Source organism: Alosa sapidissima, chromosome 2, assembly GCF_018492685.1.
Source record: "Alosa sapidissima isolate fAloSap1 chromosome 2, fAloSap1.pri, whole genome shotgun sequence".
In the NCBI taxonomy this organism is placed as follows: domain Eukaryota; kingdom Metazoa; phylum Chordata; class Actinopteri; order Clupeiformes; family Clupeidae; genus Alosa; species Alosa sapidissima.
In genome coordinates this window covers 23,678,784-23,694,994 of record NC_055958.1, presented here as the reverse complement: position 1 = coordinate 23,694,994, position 16,211 = coordinate 23,678,784, and the positions used below count along the sequence as shown (strand labels likewise).

The 16,211-nt window shown below is 43.7% G+C and overlaps 1 protein-coding gene across 3 annotated transcripts in view; it reads left to right on the top strand.

Moving 5' to 3' along the window:
• epha3 (eph receptor A3) overlaps positions 1 to 16,211 on the top strand; it is an 80,044-nt gene that overhangs the window by 43,398 nt on the left and 20,435 nt on the right. For all 3 annotated transcript variants that reach the window (XM_042079431.1, XM_042079442.1, XM_042079451.1), the window contains exons 4-7: positions 471 to 626; positions 3,292 to 3,627; positions 10,597 to 10,721; positions 15,200 to 15,362. In XM_042079431.1, the coding sequence (XP_041935365.1) occupies positions 471 to 626; positions 3,292 to 3,627; positions 10,597 to 10,721; positions 15,200 to 15,362 (780 nt within the window). The remainder of the gene's footprint in view (positions 1 to 470; positions 627 to 3,291; positions 3,628 to 10,596; positions 10,722 to 15,199; positions 15,363 to 16,211) is intronic.

The window sequence follows — 16,211 nt, the reverse complement described above, 5'->3', positions numbered from 1 at the left end:
GCTAATGGAATGGGATGCTCATAAATAGCATTGGATGAGCTGCTGTGTACAATTGAACAGCACAGATATTTGAAGAGCTGTATTTGCATAATTCATGCAACATCCCTTACATTTGGTTTCCAAAAGAGCCAGACATAGCTCATTAAATATATTTATATGTATATTATGTATATTGAGCATTCAAAGTCTAACCTTATGTTGTTGCTTCTTTTAAATGGAACTCATTTGAACATATTCCCATCCTTACATGTGCTTTTTATTTTTCTGTATGTTTATGTTTTCTTCCTCTAAATATCTGTGATTGGTTTAGTTGGTACTGAACATACAGTATACAGATAAAGTATCTGCATACATGGAGGATGTTACAGAGTTGTATTAATGTCCTCATCTATTATCTCTTCCTCTCTCTCTCTCTGTCTCTCTCTGTGTCTGTGTCTATCTTTCTCACTCTACTTTACTTCTTCTCACAGTCTGCAGGCCTGGTTTCTACAAGGCTTCTCCAGGCAACGTGAAGTGCTCCAAGTGTCCCCCACATAGCTTCACCCATCAGGAGGGCTCAGTGCACTGCTCCTGCGAGAAGAACTACTTCCGTGCTGAGGGTGACCCTGCCTCCATGGCCTGCACACGTAAGTTGATTACCTTTGATATGTATGCTTTGTACTCCATGCAGAATGAGAAAAGTGAAAATTGTATCCTTCCTCCACATGCAATTCCAATGCACGATTAGTTCAAGAATGCCTTCCTGCAGGCCCTATTGCATGTGTTCAATGGTGCTTTTCCGTGGTCTTCATCTTTGCGAGGATGTGTTTGTGCTATAAAAGATGAATTTGTGTTGGCTGGCTGAGACGGAGCTTCTGATCCTCCACAGCTCTCTCTCCCTGGAGCGCCCAGTGAGTGGAGACCCTCGCTTTGTTTATTTTTAACCGTTTTAACCAGCAGACCCCAGCAGGGTGGAGCTGCAGCCAGCAACCTAACCCATTCTCTTTTATACAGGAGAAAATGCAGATGGTAGACAGACAAACACAGTGAGACTGCCAAGCGCTCCACAACACATTACCATAAAACATGGCATTCCTATCAGTGCTAATTTGCATCATATACAGTAGAGGAAAAAGAATGAGAGCCACGTTGAAATCTGAGGCCAAGTTCAACTGGGTGTCTCGCGCTATATCCAAGGTAGTCTACAGATTGGGTCATACAACGCTCATACGTGGAACATTAATGCATACTGCCAGAAGCTATTCACAGTCATCAATTCCACTTGATCTCTTGTGGCCAGTTTCAACTGTAGATTATGATGTGCCCAATTGGTTCCCCTGTTCTCTCCCTGTCCCTCCCCCTTCCCATGCCTAAATGGAAACATTGATAGAGGCAGGTCTGAGACGAGCTGAAACAGCCGATATGAGTTTGAGCCTCTGGTGAAGTCACAGAGCTTAAATTATCACATTTATCTACACTGAGTCTCCAGAGATGTGTGGATGGTCCCCTGACTTTCACAGATAAAGTCAAGCACAACTAATGCGCGGAAATGCTTATTTTAAAGTAATTAATCTGCCAAGGTTATGTGGAGTTCTTCCTTTGATGTTTTTTTATATCAGATATTGGATGCTTGGCTGATCTAAAAATAACGAAAAAAGAGGTCATGTTTACTTATTTATTACTCAACTGCTTTAAGTTTTACTTTCATATTTTCATCATGGCCTAATCACAAAATTATTTTGGTGAGATACAGTAATTGAGCTATATTGTATGTTTTACATTCATGAACATCTGTGTATATTGATGTTTATGTCTTCCTGTCAGTATTTGATGTTTCCCATAAAGCCCATTCTCATTAATTACACACAGAGGCAAGGATATGTGAACCATAAAGCAGATGTAGACAACTGTGTAGTTCTGTTGATGGGTGCTGTAGTTGCAGGACAGTGGTAGCACAGTCATTATGTCCACAACTATGGACACACACAGTATGATTGCTCTGTCTCATTCCCTGCCAGGTTGGTTTGATCCATCATCTGCATTCTGTAGACTGCATCTGATTTTGTTTTGTAATTTTTGTTTTGTAACACGACACTCTACAGGACGTGAAATGAACTGAGTAATGTAGTCGTATTAGACCATAACCTCTTCCTCTGCTCCTCTGGCAGCAGTCTGTGTACAGTACATCTACTGCAGTATCTTTAATGGCTTCATGCTTGATGGCAAGGTTAGATATTGTTTTTCCAGACTCAGGGAAGAGAATGTTAAGAATGTGTAAAATTACTAGTCTACCTGTCTAAACTACAGGTTCAAAGACATCAGAAATAAGGCTTTTACAGGGCTCTGTGTAACATTTTCATGTCAAATAAAAAAGACTTTTTTACCTTTAAACCCATTTATAGAAAATGATTGTGTTAGTCTCAGCATGATTACATTGCTCTGATAAAGACGTGTGTCCTGCTTCAGTGTGTAACAGTGAACTCCACTTCTTATGTGAAACAGAACGGGCTTCACAAGCCTGCTATTCCTATCAGAAGGAAATACTTTTCTGTCCCCCTTTCCTTACTTTTATAGCAACATTCTTTTAAAGCCAATCTAACAAACACAGAGATATCTTTTCCCTCCATAACTAATAATACGTTATGAAAATAATGAAAAGTTTAGAAATGTTCTGCCAGTACTTTCATGTGTGCCAATACTTGATAAAGATATGCAAAAATACAGGCTCCAGCTCAATTTTCACTTCAGACCAACTGCTACAGTGGTTTCCAGACATTTGGGTTTCAGTAGAGTTTAATCAGTTACCGGTATATAGGACACATATACTGTATTGAACTAGCTTACGTATATTTAATGTCTGTCTCAGACAAAGATTTTATTTTGAATATGAGAGTATGCCTTTCAAATGGTGTTGTATAAGGCAGCATTTCTATTACTACAGTATATATGCCAAATGTCTTGAATATAACACTGGATTTTTGTTTAATGCATTTTTATGTAAATATGAAATTATTTTAATTTTGATTAAAATTATTTATTTGTTTTTACTCGTTACGTCGAAAAGAATATTTAAAGATTTGTTTTAAAGCACCAGCATTTTCTTGTAAAATTACATATCACTTAAAGATAAACAACTTTGTCCACAACCTGTCAGTCCACCATAAAGTGAATAACATAATGCCATCTCAAAACACAAAGTATCCTATCCTATTTCTAAATGTTTATGGACTCTGTGTTATCTGCCAATTCAAAGGTGGACTTTGGCGTCCCACTTTAGACTAATGCTCTCCGATGGATTTCCTCTGTCTCCAGGGCCTCCCTCCGCCCCACGCAATGTCATCTCAGTGATCAATGAGACGTCGGTGATCCTGGACTGGAGCTGGCCAGAGGACACGGGCGGCCGAAAGGATTTGTCCTTCAACGTGGTGTGTAAGCGCTGCTGGCCGGGGCCGCGGCTTTGTGAGCCGTGTCGAGGGATGGTACGCTTCCTGCCCCGTGCCATGGGCCTCCACAACACCACGGTCACCGTGGCCGACCTGCTGGCCCACACCAACTACACCTTTGAGATCGAGGCGTTGAATGGAGTGTCTGCGCTGGTGTCCACCCATCGGCAGTATGCTGCTGTCACCATAACAACCAACCAAGCAGGTGAGGTTTCTGGACTATGTGAGCCTAGCTCATGGCACAGTTGGTGACACACACACACACACACACACACACACACACACACACACACACGCACAAAATGTCAACAAACATTTCCTGAAAATGATCAATTACTTCCTCAGCCCTTAACAGTTACGTGCAATGCCTGATAAAATTGCATTTCCACAAGATCATCATGCATGACTATCTAGACTGTGGACTGTATGTGTGTGTGTGTGTGTGTGTGTGTGTGTGTGTGTGTGTGTGTGTGTGTGTGTGTGTCTGTGTGTGTGTGTGTGTCTATGTGTGTGTGTGGGTTTGTATCGGAATGAAGGAGATGACTTCAGTGTGACTGTGGGTAGTGCTGAGGGCAGGAGGTTGTGTCATGACCTGGCAGGTTACAGTAGAGGCAGTGAGATGCAGACTGCAGACGCCCATCTGCTTCCCATTCAGGTCGGGTTTCCCCAGGCGAAGACGTGCATCTCTTTCCTCTCCAATCCTGAGGGACGGCAGCCTCTGTCTCCTCCGTCTCCTCTGTCAGCTTCGCCTTTGCTTTTAAGTGATAGGTGCAGGCCCTAGGAAATGATTTAGTACAGGGCTTAGACTTGAGCTTTGGAGCGCTGCAGCTCCATGTCATAAAAGAAGAGTAGGCTGAGGACTACTGTAGATCAAAGGCTAAAGATTGATCGCTTTGCACCCGTATTCCACAGGGACCAGTTGACTAGAGTTTAAACCTTGTAATGCCCTTAGCATGATGGTGAGAATCCTGCAGCTTCCTTCTGCTAATGCCTTATTGGTGCACTGCAACCTGTTACAATAGTACAAGGCAGATGGATTTTTAACAAAGGCTGTTATCATGCCATCTGATCTCAACGGGATGTGTGGGGATAACACTTTGCACTGTTGTAGTGCTTTATCAGTGCAGGAGAGTCTCACACGGAGATGAACTTCTGTTTTTGACATTTTACAACAAATAAGACCATGCCATTTGGATTAAGACTTTTATCAAACAAAGTTACGGTCTAGAGAGACTATTATCTTCTTAATTGTTATCACAGCTGCTGTGGCCCATTAAAAGTGCTGCTGCTGTGCTGACAGACCTGTAAACCTGTGAAGAGAGGGGTTGTAAATATAGAGAGATACTGAGAAATGGAACTATATATGGCTTCAGCAATACCACTGTGGTTTCTGTGTGGACAGGTGATTCACTGCTGCTAATTTCAGTTATAAAAATCTCATTATTATCAGTTATATAAATCTCATTATTAATCAAAGAGGTTTCCCAGAGAGGAAGTTGTGCTCCAATACATTACGTCTCATTGGTTTATTTTGACTCGCAGTACACACAAAGATACACACATACTCACACATATTTGCACACACACACATATGCAGACACCCAACTTTTCTATTATTCTATATTTGCTTTGGAGTGCACAACAGGGCTGCAAAGTAAGCACAAAGCCCTTGTCCTTGAGTCACTTTGCAATATGTAAACATGCCAACTGCCACTGCAACTACAAACTGGTTTCAGTTCAGACTAGCCTCCTCTTCCAGGAGGGCTCCCAAACAAGCGAGGTCATGAGCCCTTTTGCCACTGCCCTGATCCTGCTGCACTGGGCTCCATAATCCAGCCACCTTTACAGTCCCATAAAGAGGAGGCTGGAGGAGGGAGATGGACGTGTGAACGGCTGATCTTCCCCAGCGGGGGACTGCAGCTGTGCTCTTGGCGCATTTATGAGGGGGGCTCTAGGAGATGTCAGCGCAGCTCCCTCATCATGCTCTAAACACCACCGGCATGTGTGGAGCAGCCACAGGGAGGACAGCACATGCAATCTGCCCTCCGTGTTAGTGCAGTGCAGTGCAGTGCATTCCACCTAGCTCCCATAGCATCCAAGGTCCTCCAGACACCCCCCCCCCCCCTGACACCACTACCACGCTTCCTGCTCCCTTCTGACAGCATGTCAACGGCTTATGAAGAGGCTGAATCATCCCACCATTCTGACAAGGTGTTGCAAGACATTTTTAACCACAATCAGACCACCAACCAACTCTCAAACATGGTTGTTGAAAACAGGATGTGGATTTCAACAAATGGGTGGAAATGGTAAAATCGCCACCAACACCCTCACCTGTTTTTAAGATGGAGGGGTTTTGTGTTGTAGTAGGAAGTTTGTGGTAGAATGCAATAGACACAATATCCTGGCTAAAGTCTGGCCAAGACATTAGAGTGAATCAACATGTTTACATTGGTAAAAAATATCTTAGTTAAACAAACTGTTTGGGCTAAAACATGTCAGTGTATACAGTTAGTGCAGTGGTTCTCAAACTTTTTCTTTCATTCCCCACTTTGATCAAGGGGGCATTTTCGAGCCCCACCTGTCATCGCTCTAAGAAAGTGTTAGGTCAAGCTTAAAATGGTCAAATTTATTTAAATAATGACAAGTTCTAAATATATCCTCTTCAGCAGAGTTAAAATCAGCTGGTGCTTCAGATATAATAATAAATAAATACATAATGTGCCATTGTAAATTAAACACACATTTCTGTTTTCCAGCAACATATTAGGAAGCATAGGCCAATATTTTGCAGCATTGTACAATATATTCAATGAAATACCAACATGCTGCATTAAATGGATCCATAATCCAGTCATATTGAGCACTGCTGGTTGGGAAATATTTTTGAAATAATATTGCAGGGATGTGATGTAGGCCTACTGTTTAATACATGGGATCACAAGAGTGGCTCCCGAATCAGACGTTTCAGCGATTTCACTCAGATTCTCAAAGGCATAACTGTCGCGATTGAGGCGCCTGTCCCATACCTCAAGTTTTTTGGTAAATGCAGTAGCCTAATCTTATCTGCTAGGTGAGCTAGGTGCTTGTCTTTGCCTTGTAACTGGAGATTTAACTCATTGAGCTTTCCAAATATATCGCTAAGATAGGCCAGCTTCGTCAAGAAATGTTCATTAGTGAACGTGCTTGCAGATTCAAACATGCGCTCTTCCTCCAAGAAGAGGCGACTCGGAGCTCAAACACGCGCGACAGCACTTTACCTCGGGAAAGCCACCTTGCCTCGCTGTGAAACAGTACATCCTTTTGGTCAGCTCCCGTTTCCTCGCAAAGTGCGGAGAATAGACACGCTTTTAAGGGCCGGGTCTTGATGAAATTCACCACTCTCACAACCTCGTTCAAAATCTCATTCAGGTCGGGACTGACTAAGCTGCCTTGACACGAGCGCTTCCCTATGAAAAACAGAGTGCGTCCATTGCGCATCGGGTGCTACCTTGGCCTAGGCTACAGATAAAAATAAATAAATAGGGGGCTCTGTGGCGCAACAGGCTACGGTCATGTCCCGAATCCCGATACCACCCCATCTCTCTCTCTTCCTGTCAATCTTCACTGTCCTGTCGGAATAAAAGCAAAAAACCCCAAAAATATACATAAAAAAATAAAAAACCTCCTGTTTTTCACGTAAGTTCGCGCCACACCTGGCATGTCTCCGCGACCGAGTAGTGGGTGGGCGACCCTCAGTTTGAGAAACGCTGAGTTAGTGCGACATATTAGCCTTGCTACCAGGACTGAAACGATAAAAAGCCTCAGCAGTACTAAGACTAGAGTCAAGTCTTGGGTGGAAGGAGGGAGGAAGGAAGTGTCCAATGCAGACATGAAGCCACATTTGGGGCCTCTTTCCCACACACTAATCCCTGGTGCCATGTGGAGGACGTTTGTTGACTCAGTGCCCTGCACAGAACCTTTCATTCAAAATCAGCACTGGTCTCAGTTCTCCTGTTGAAACATAGAAATGGAGCAATACAACCAGCCACACCTGTGCAACTGTGCAAGGGCATGGTAGGCCTTTTCACACAGAGATCACGCTAAATTTGCGGGAAGAGGGGACGTCTTTTTGCCGTCTTTTTGTGTCTGAAAGCGAGGTGAAAATTTGCCGGCCTGCTTATCTGTTCACATGATGCGGCATTTTGGGGAGCCAGGAGGCAGGATCAGCTATAGTAAATTAAATTGTGACGTGCAACAGGGGGCGTGTAGAGTGATAGTCTTAGGCCTTATGTGCGTGGGCCTTTAGATACAGCAGGTGTGTGATTTCAAAAACCATGGCGGGAGAACCGACTGCACTTTGGTTAGCTTGCATTTGCTTTGCTGTTGCTGTTAGAATGTTAAATTCTTAGATGTCTTCAGACAATAAAACGTAATTTGGAAGGGAAATTGAAGAGAAGAGTTGCGCCCTTCCTTGGCCGTACAATGTACTGTGCGTACAATTTATTCATGAAATCGTTCAATATTACAACAATAAAAATAGCTTGTGTACTGTCTTAATTGAAACATGCTTCGCGCACAAATGATAGCCTAGGGCAAAGAGAATGGACAGCTCAACATAAGGATACATTAGAAGATGATGATTAGTGTAAACTTTGTCACACGACGTGATAAGCAGTTCTTTAAAAACGCAACGTTCCATTCAGTCATAAACCATTCAAGCATAGCTAGCCTAGTGCTCGTCATGAAAAGAAAACAGCAGCTTTTAAACACCTGAAAAATATTAACAGTAGGCCTAGGCGCACTGTTAGCAGTTATGCCGAAGGCAGTGAGATTATTAGGCATTGCATCCTGTCACTCAACATCGCAGTTCGGGTTGCTAAGATTCAGTTAATGCGAGTATGGATCGTCTTAAAGTTTGGGACAACCAAACAGCTGTGTAGGCAAAGCAAATCCTAATTGTTAGGTTAGCTGTCTTTTCTCTATCTTATCAGAAATCGTGACATAAGCACATTGGTTTCTTTTTTCTTTTCTTTCTTTTTCGCGTGTTGGGTAGTGAAGCGATAATGCATTTAAAGCAGTACATCATGTGCCAGAGTCTATATGGCCAGAACTGCTGCTCTGTAAAATTATTTCTGTCCCACCCAAATTTGCTGAACTACTTGCGAAGTAGCCTATTCATCACAGACATCACATGTATCACACGAAAGAGCTTTTTCTCAGCCTTTAAACGATGTTAGTGGTTAGTTGTTATGGTAAACGGTTCGCGAGAAAAGTAACTTTAATTCAATCATATTTTTTTGCGCCTGTCTCCCTACCCATTCATCTTGGTGGAATACTTCGCGAACTTTCCCTCAACACATGACAAACCATATATCAGAATAAACAGCAGACCTTACCGAACATAAAGGTGTAAAGCATCCCCCTGCACAGTTAGCCATTCCAGAGTAATCCGGTTTTAAATTTGCAGCAATGTCTTTATGCATGTCTCCAACTTTGCGGTTCCTGATGTGTTTCAATTGTTCAATAAGTCTACATTATTTTATAACAGGCCAAATACAAAATAAATGTTACAAATATCGCCTAGATAAGCATTACAATCAGAGGATATACATATAGGGCAGACAGACGCTCATGAGTTCATGCTTTGTTTTATCGCTGGATTTTAAGATAGCCTATAATGGCAACTGATTGCATTCCAAGCTACAGTCAACTCTAGCAGGCATTGAATGACTGGAGACTTTGTGAATTTATAGATTGTCATAATGTGCTGTCTCTGCGATTGCTGCTTTTGATCAGTTAGATTTATTTGCAATCTCCTGTGGTGAGCTGGACATAGCATTGAAATACCCGCCCAGATTCCCCTTTCCGCCTTGACCCATTCACACTGGTGGCGGAACGAAAAAACTCGGCAAAATGTCTAGGGGGCTTGGTAGTAAATTTGGCGAGACACTTTGTCCCGCCGTTCCGCCTCGGTCTATGTGAAAGGGACAGTCGTTCCGCGATTCTGGTACATAAAATCGCGGCGATTTTGCCAGTGTGAAAGGGCCTGTGTCTAATCCATAAGCAGGGTTGGGATTTGGTCCTGCATTAGAGGTTACCCCCCCACACACACACACACACACACAATTTTGAAACTTCATAGGCTTGCAATTGGCAGGATATAGTCTTACCTTTTCTGCATGCTACTTTGAGACCATCAACCATTTTTTTAGTCCTGCTGGCTGGCGCTGGAGAAAGCTGAGAAAGATACCAAGTGTCAAGAAAGCCTGGAGCCCAGACGCTGTAAATCAGAATCACCATAAACTGTGGCAGCTATAAAACTTCAATAATACCTTTCCTATCAGAACTTAAGGGATGGGAGCTCTTGTGCTGGGGGAGCAGACTCACTCCATCTGGATTCATTAACAGGAAAAAATAACTGCCAAGGGAGAGAAAAAATAGGACATTTTTAAAGTGTATAATCACAATCAAGAGAAGCCTGAACATTTCAAAGAACAACATGTTTTTTCCTGTGGTCTAATAAAATTAAAACACGGGGCAGTTGGATGCCTTCATGGCCTCCATGCTGGTTTACAATTAGAGAGCTGTAAAATTGAAAGAAAAAGGAGTGAGAGAGAGAGAGAGACGGGCGGAGGCTGGCCTGGAGCTCTGACTTGAATTATGGACGCAGATTGAGACCATGTGAAGCACTGAACCAAAAGTACCATGGGGGAGAGGAATGCTTCGACTTCATTGGATTTGAAATAGAACGGGTGGCACTGATTCATACTCATGCTGCTTGTCTTCACTTTGATAGAGTGGCCTCAGTTCCAGCCAGATGTATGAAGGTCTTTGATTTGATTCAGTCTTTGGGACACCAGTATTGTATGTCTGAGTCCTGAACTCCTATAGCTTGCAGTCTGACCCCAACGAAGAGCAAATTCAATTATGTCAACAGGAAGTATTCACAGGATGCAAAATGCAAAATGTTGAATACTTTCCTAATCCTTTGAACTTCCTGTGAACTGCAGCTCCATGGTCATACTATGCGGCCATAGGTAGTGTTGGCACTAATCCTCTCTTTTCTCCTTTGTTCCTGGCTCTTTCTGTCCTTTTCTGTCTATTTTACTCTTTGGACACATTCTCTCTCTCTCTCTCTCTCTCTCTCTCTCTCTCTCTCTCTCTCTCTCTCTCTCTCTCTTCATGTCTCCAGCACCTTCCCCAGTCACAGTCATCAGAAAGGACAGGACTTCCCGGAACAGCATCGCACTCTCCTGGCTGGAGCCGGAGAGACCCAATGGCATCATCCTGGATTATGAGGTCAAGTACTATGAGAAGGTGAGGGCAGGTCTTTGTGCTAGTGCTCACACTAGCATTAGCATTCTAACTGGGTCTGTGCCTCCCTCAGTGACCCCATCATGCTGCTTTAATCCAAATTACAGCTACACATGGCCGAGAGGCATGGCTCTGGTCATTAGTTCATATGGCTTCAAACAAAATCAATGGAGGCTAAGTTCAAGAACAAACCACTGTGGCACGGTAGTCTCGAGGGGTTTTGTCTTCATCCAGGCGCTTTCTCTTCTGCTCCAGAGTCTAGTGTAACGAGCGGCTTGTCACGTCGGAAACTCTTCCCACCAGCCAGTAAAAATGTCAAATGTCTCCAACTTTGATCCCATTGAGTGTTCACGTCAGGAATCCTCCCTGATCTTAGCACCTCTCTCCTGTTAAAGCCATGTTACAGGAGCCCTGGCTCTCTCCTCTTCTCCCCCCCCCCCCATTTCACACAATAGCCTGCTCTCTCCCGTGGAGATCCCGTTCTGCCGGCCTCCTCCCAGGTCTCCTCTCAGCCTCCGTGTGATTAATGAAGCGTGCACGGATTCGGTCCTGATTGACTTAATGCGCTGAATGGCGGGGTGAGCTTTGTTGTCCCACATCAATGCTGCTCTTTTCCACAGTCCTGAGAGCAGGCTGGGGTCGGTCCTCTCAGCCTGTCAGGTTGCGTGATGGGGCCGCTGCCACGTGAGATGGACTGGGTCACATCTCCCTGTGACGGGCCGAGCTGAGGAAGGCCTCCGCTTCTGGGTTTGGCACCTAAGTGGGGCCTGACATTGTGGGAGCCTCCTTGCCCAAACTGGCAGGGGATCTGAGGGCCATGAAAGACAGCTCTAGAACAGTCTCCCATGACAACTGGCCATAACCCTGCCACAGAAAAAACATTCCATCGTCTAGTGGGTAAACGTTTTGACTGTATGACCACACACACATTTGCACGCACCCCATTTCATTTAGTCTTTTAACAATTCAGACCAAGTTAAAGTGCAAAATTGTTTACCTATTGTTAATGTAATTCTTCACTTATGGACAATACTCTCAGGCGTAGTAAAAGCCTTGAATTCCATCATGGATGAGTTTTTGTCTGTGAAAATGTCTGATGATTCTTTCCAGACATAAGGTCTAAAATCTAGCTTAATGGAGAGAGGGTTTATTACCAACAATAAATATGTCTTCAAGGTCTCTATGTGAAAATGAACAGTGAACAAATTGCTGCCCTTCGGTGCGGTCTAGGATGAACTATCTGTGACATTTGATACAGAAATTAGCCACGGAGACCATTTTAATCACTCAAGAGAGGGATGGCCCTTTTGGGGATCATCAGAACTGTTTTTTTCTGCCACATTTTTACGAGCTTGTTTCACAGAAGATATAAGCTCATCTTTCCTTGGCTGAATGGCCACACAGAGCGACACTCGAGATTGATGCCGAACCCAGATCCACTGACACCACTGTTCAATCTGCTGGCAAAAACGAGGGTTGGCAAGGCCTGCCAGACCCCCGTGCTCCACACAGAGGACCTTTGTAATGTGTCTTTCAGGATGAGCAGTCAGGCTCCAAATCTTGGCCTTTGGAAATGCCCCGGCCTGGGCTGGCCTTAATCCCCTTATTTGCAAGCAAAAAGGCGGCTCATCTCCAGCTCGTCTTACAGTCTGGCACAGGTACACCACAGGGCCTCCAGAAATCTGCTATGTCTCATTTGACCCTGGGTGGCACAGTGTTTTCTCCCTTGCACAATAAAATTCAGTCTGCCCCCGCCATTGAGTCCTGTTAATTACACAACAGTATGCGGAGCAGCCCCATCAGGCGTGGCTGGTGGCTCCCAAATCCCACACAGTTGGTGCTGCCATGTGGAAAAGCCAGGGACACCCTCTAAACCTCTTGTGCCCCTGATCAAAGCTGGCAAAAGATGACAGAGGGCCCCCACCTACACACACAAAATTAACCGTCTCCCCCACCGCCACACACACACACACACACACACACACACAAAATTGGATCCTCAGTCTTCAACTTAACGCTGCTCACAGTGACCACAGAAATACATTGCAGACCTCAGCACACAACCTCTTTACAAAAAGTGCCTAAAGGCGGCCTAAAGAGCGGTGGCATCAATCTTCCCAGTTCAAAACGACCTGGTGTTTACAGAGAGGGATGTTGTGTACCATAAATCCAAACAAACAGCACTAAACGCCTGCCTGAATAGTGGTAAGAGGCACGGCACCTACAGCACGGCAGCTCCTGTGAGAAACTCACCGGCTCCTCTCTCTCAACAAGGTGCTCATGCTGCTTCACTTAAGATAAAGCTCGATTTGATTACATGCTAGGCAGGGGTGAAACACTTTACCCTCTCTTGGTGTATATATCAAATGCATGCATATGGGATGCCTTGAAAGAAGGCTTACAACGTGAGGGTGTCTAAATATGAGAACCCTAATCATAAGCGTTTCCCAGAATGAGGAGGAATCATCCTGACTCCACAATTTTACTCTCCCACATTAGAATCTCTTCTAATTGCACTGAGCATGAAGATAAGGCTCTGTTGAGCCCTTAAGGAAAATAAGTATTGTGGGAATACATGTTTGATTATTTTTTCTGTTTTATCATATTAATCTTAGGGTGAAAAAGAAACATTGAACATTTTTCTCTAATTTAAGTGTTTATTTGCTTTAAGGCTTGCTTGGAAAGAATGCCTGTTGAAATGCTCTTCTTATTTACTCAATTTCTGGTTTTCCTTTGCCAGAGAATATTGTAACAGAAGTCCAGATTGTGTTATTTATATTGCCAAAGCAGAACATGACAAACATATTAAATTCCACCAATAATGTAGACACTGAAAAGTAACATTCGCACGCCTTGTCAAATGCCAGTGCTGTGAGTTTCCTGACGTCTGTAAGGAGTCTGACTGGAACATGTGTTACGAGAACGTCCATCAGGCAAAAGTTCTGACACACCTGTGGGTGATTTTGAAGAGACCACATGACGCTGTGAGCACTGAACAGTGACAACCTGGGAAAGATTTAGGTCTTTACATGAGGACTCAAACAACACAACAGCGATGTTGGATTTAGATGAAATGAAGTTTCTCTCAAATTCAGTTTTTGGCCTATCTGTATGCCTATCTGTGTAGTTAAAGGAGAAGTCCGGCAAGTTTTCACACAGATCTGTTTTTTGAGGTGACCGAGTACTGTCAGTATGAAAAAAAAAACACAGTGCTACACTTTTGGGGCATTTTTAAAATCATTGTTTTTTTTGTACCGACAGCTCTCGGTGGCCTCGAGAAACAGAGATCTATGTGAGTTTTCCTTTGAGTATGGAAACGACATCTTGTGAAGGAGATTGGTGTGTTCACTGAAATCTCATATTTTAATCGCTCCTCACCAAAAACGTCTTGAGTTTTTGTAGCCATCTGTCTTTAGGTTAAACTTCCTTAATTAAGCCCAACTTTGACCTGTACAGTTTACATGTTACAAAACATAACTGACAGTGCACTGCATGCCAATGTGTGGTAAAGAGGATCAGTATACCATTTTGTTCTTGGAAATTGTGGATGGGCTTATGCATTCGTTTGCCCAGTTGATTCTCACTCTGATTAGTGGATAAGAGCATTTTATATTTAAATCCGTTATATGTAACTGTAGCCTTTTCCTGTCATCTGGCAGCACTTCACTGTTATAGGACATACCAGTCGTCATCAACAAACCAATTAGCATGTTTCGTCTAGACATGAAACTTAATAGAGTTCATTCTGCTACGTGTTTGCTGTACCCCCAAAATGATTCTCACAAATCTCATTTACCATTAATTACTTCAGCATGGGGTAATGTTATAGCACCAGCAGTGGGTACGGCAGGCTTTGCTTAAAGGTCAGGGATGGAGCCAAATGCCAGCCATCCTCCATGTGCCTCTGGAGAGTGCGATGGCAGCTGCCTCCCTTAGCGCTCAGAAAGCCCAGAGACAAGCAGAGGCGTGGGGACAGCGCACGCGCATTGTGGGACGCAGGAGAAAGAAACTGCTCTTTTCCTTCTTCATGAATTTCTGACCCGGACAAATAGTTAAGAGTTTGACTCCATGCTTTTTTTCCCCCTCCAGTCAGAAGCACATCTGGAAACAATGGCTTGAAAGTAAAGACTGCCTATAAATCTGTTGCCATTTTTGCTGGTAGAGAGGATCAGCACACCACAGAGATCTTTAGAAAAGCCATAAAAAATAATGGTGGCAATTTATCAAGCAGAGCTGGCAGAGTCCCCAATGGCAGTGGACACACCTGATTACAAAGACACATTTCTACACAGGGGACTAACTCACATGATATGCTTTCTGTCCCTTGGTGTTCATGCAAAAGCTGTCATTATGCAGGTGGCAGCGTCCAGCTAGAGCCGCTTATCATCACATTCACTACTGGTGGTTAAACGTATCCCTGCTGTCACCATGTCCGTCTTTCTACAGGCTCATACCTCTTTTTCTCTTTGTGTGTCTTGCAGCAGGAGCAAGAGACCAGCTACACCATCCTGAGGTCTAAGGGCACCAACGTGACCCTGAACGGGTTAAAACCGGACACCACGTACCTGCTTCAGATCCGCGCCCGCACTGCAGCTGGCTATGGGAGCAGCAGCCGCAAGTTTGAGTTTGAGACTAGCCCTGACTGTGAGCACTGCTTTCCTCATCATGCGCCACTCACTGTTAACATTGTCACTGCCGTCTCTGTCAATAAGTTGTCTGCAGACAAATGTACCCCAAAGCATGTGCATTGCACAGTTGCTATTTTCATTCTTCATTGCAAGGGCATTAGCAAAAACACTATTCAAACCGGAACAAAACTAGTTTGTTAAATTAGTAAAATTTGATTTTTGCAGTTATGATTGAAGGTTTGAGCTTTCCCTTGGTGAAAGTGACTCATTTATGGGCAATCAATGAAGTACAGTTGTTCTACTAGAGTTTCACAATCAGCGCAGAGTCTCCCAGCAGTCATTATGCCTCTGCAGACCTCCACTAGAAAAACAGACCCGTCTCTCCAGTGGTTCTTGACCAGAGAGATATGTGAAAAATGGTATAAATCTCAAGTGGAAATAACCCTCATTCTTCATGGTGGGTTCTGAATCCCCGCTCGGAGGAAACTAGTCTCCCAATCCTCATTGTGTTTCAGCAGAGCAGCAAGCGCACAGAGCAATCCCACACACTAATGGGCCTCTAATGGCCTCGGCTTATTTAAAGAAAATAATCTGTCTGAGGAGTCAACTAAAGTAATCATTTGAACGAATACGAGGGGAAAAGATTGGATCATGATGAATGATTGTGACAAACACAGATTGAACAGGTCTGCCTCACACTGAGGAGGTGGATGTTGCCCATGAGTTAGCACTTGAGAAATGAACCGCTGACTTACTGCTATACACTTCAAATTGAACAGCACCTGAGAAGACACCTCTATCATTTTTCTGAATAGATTCTTGAGAAAGGACAGGCTTTAATATTCAAGTGTTAACAGGTAGATTT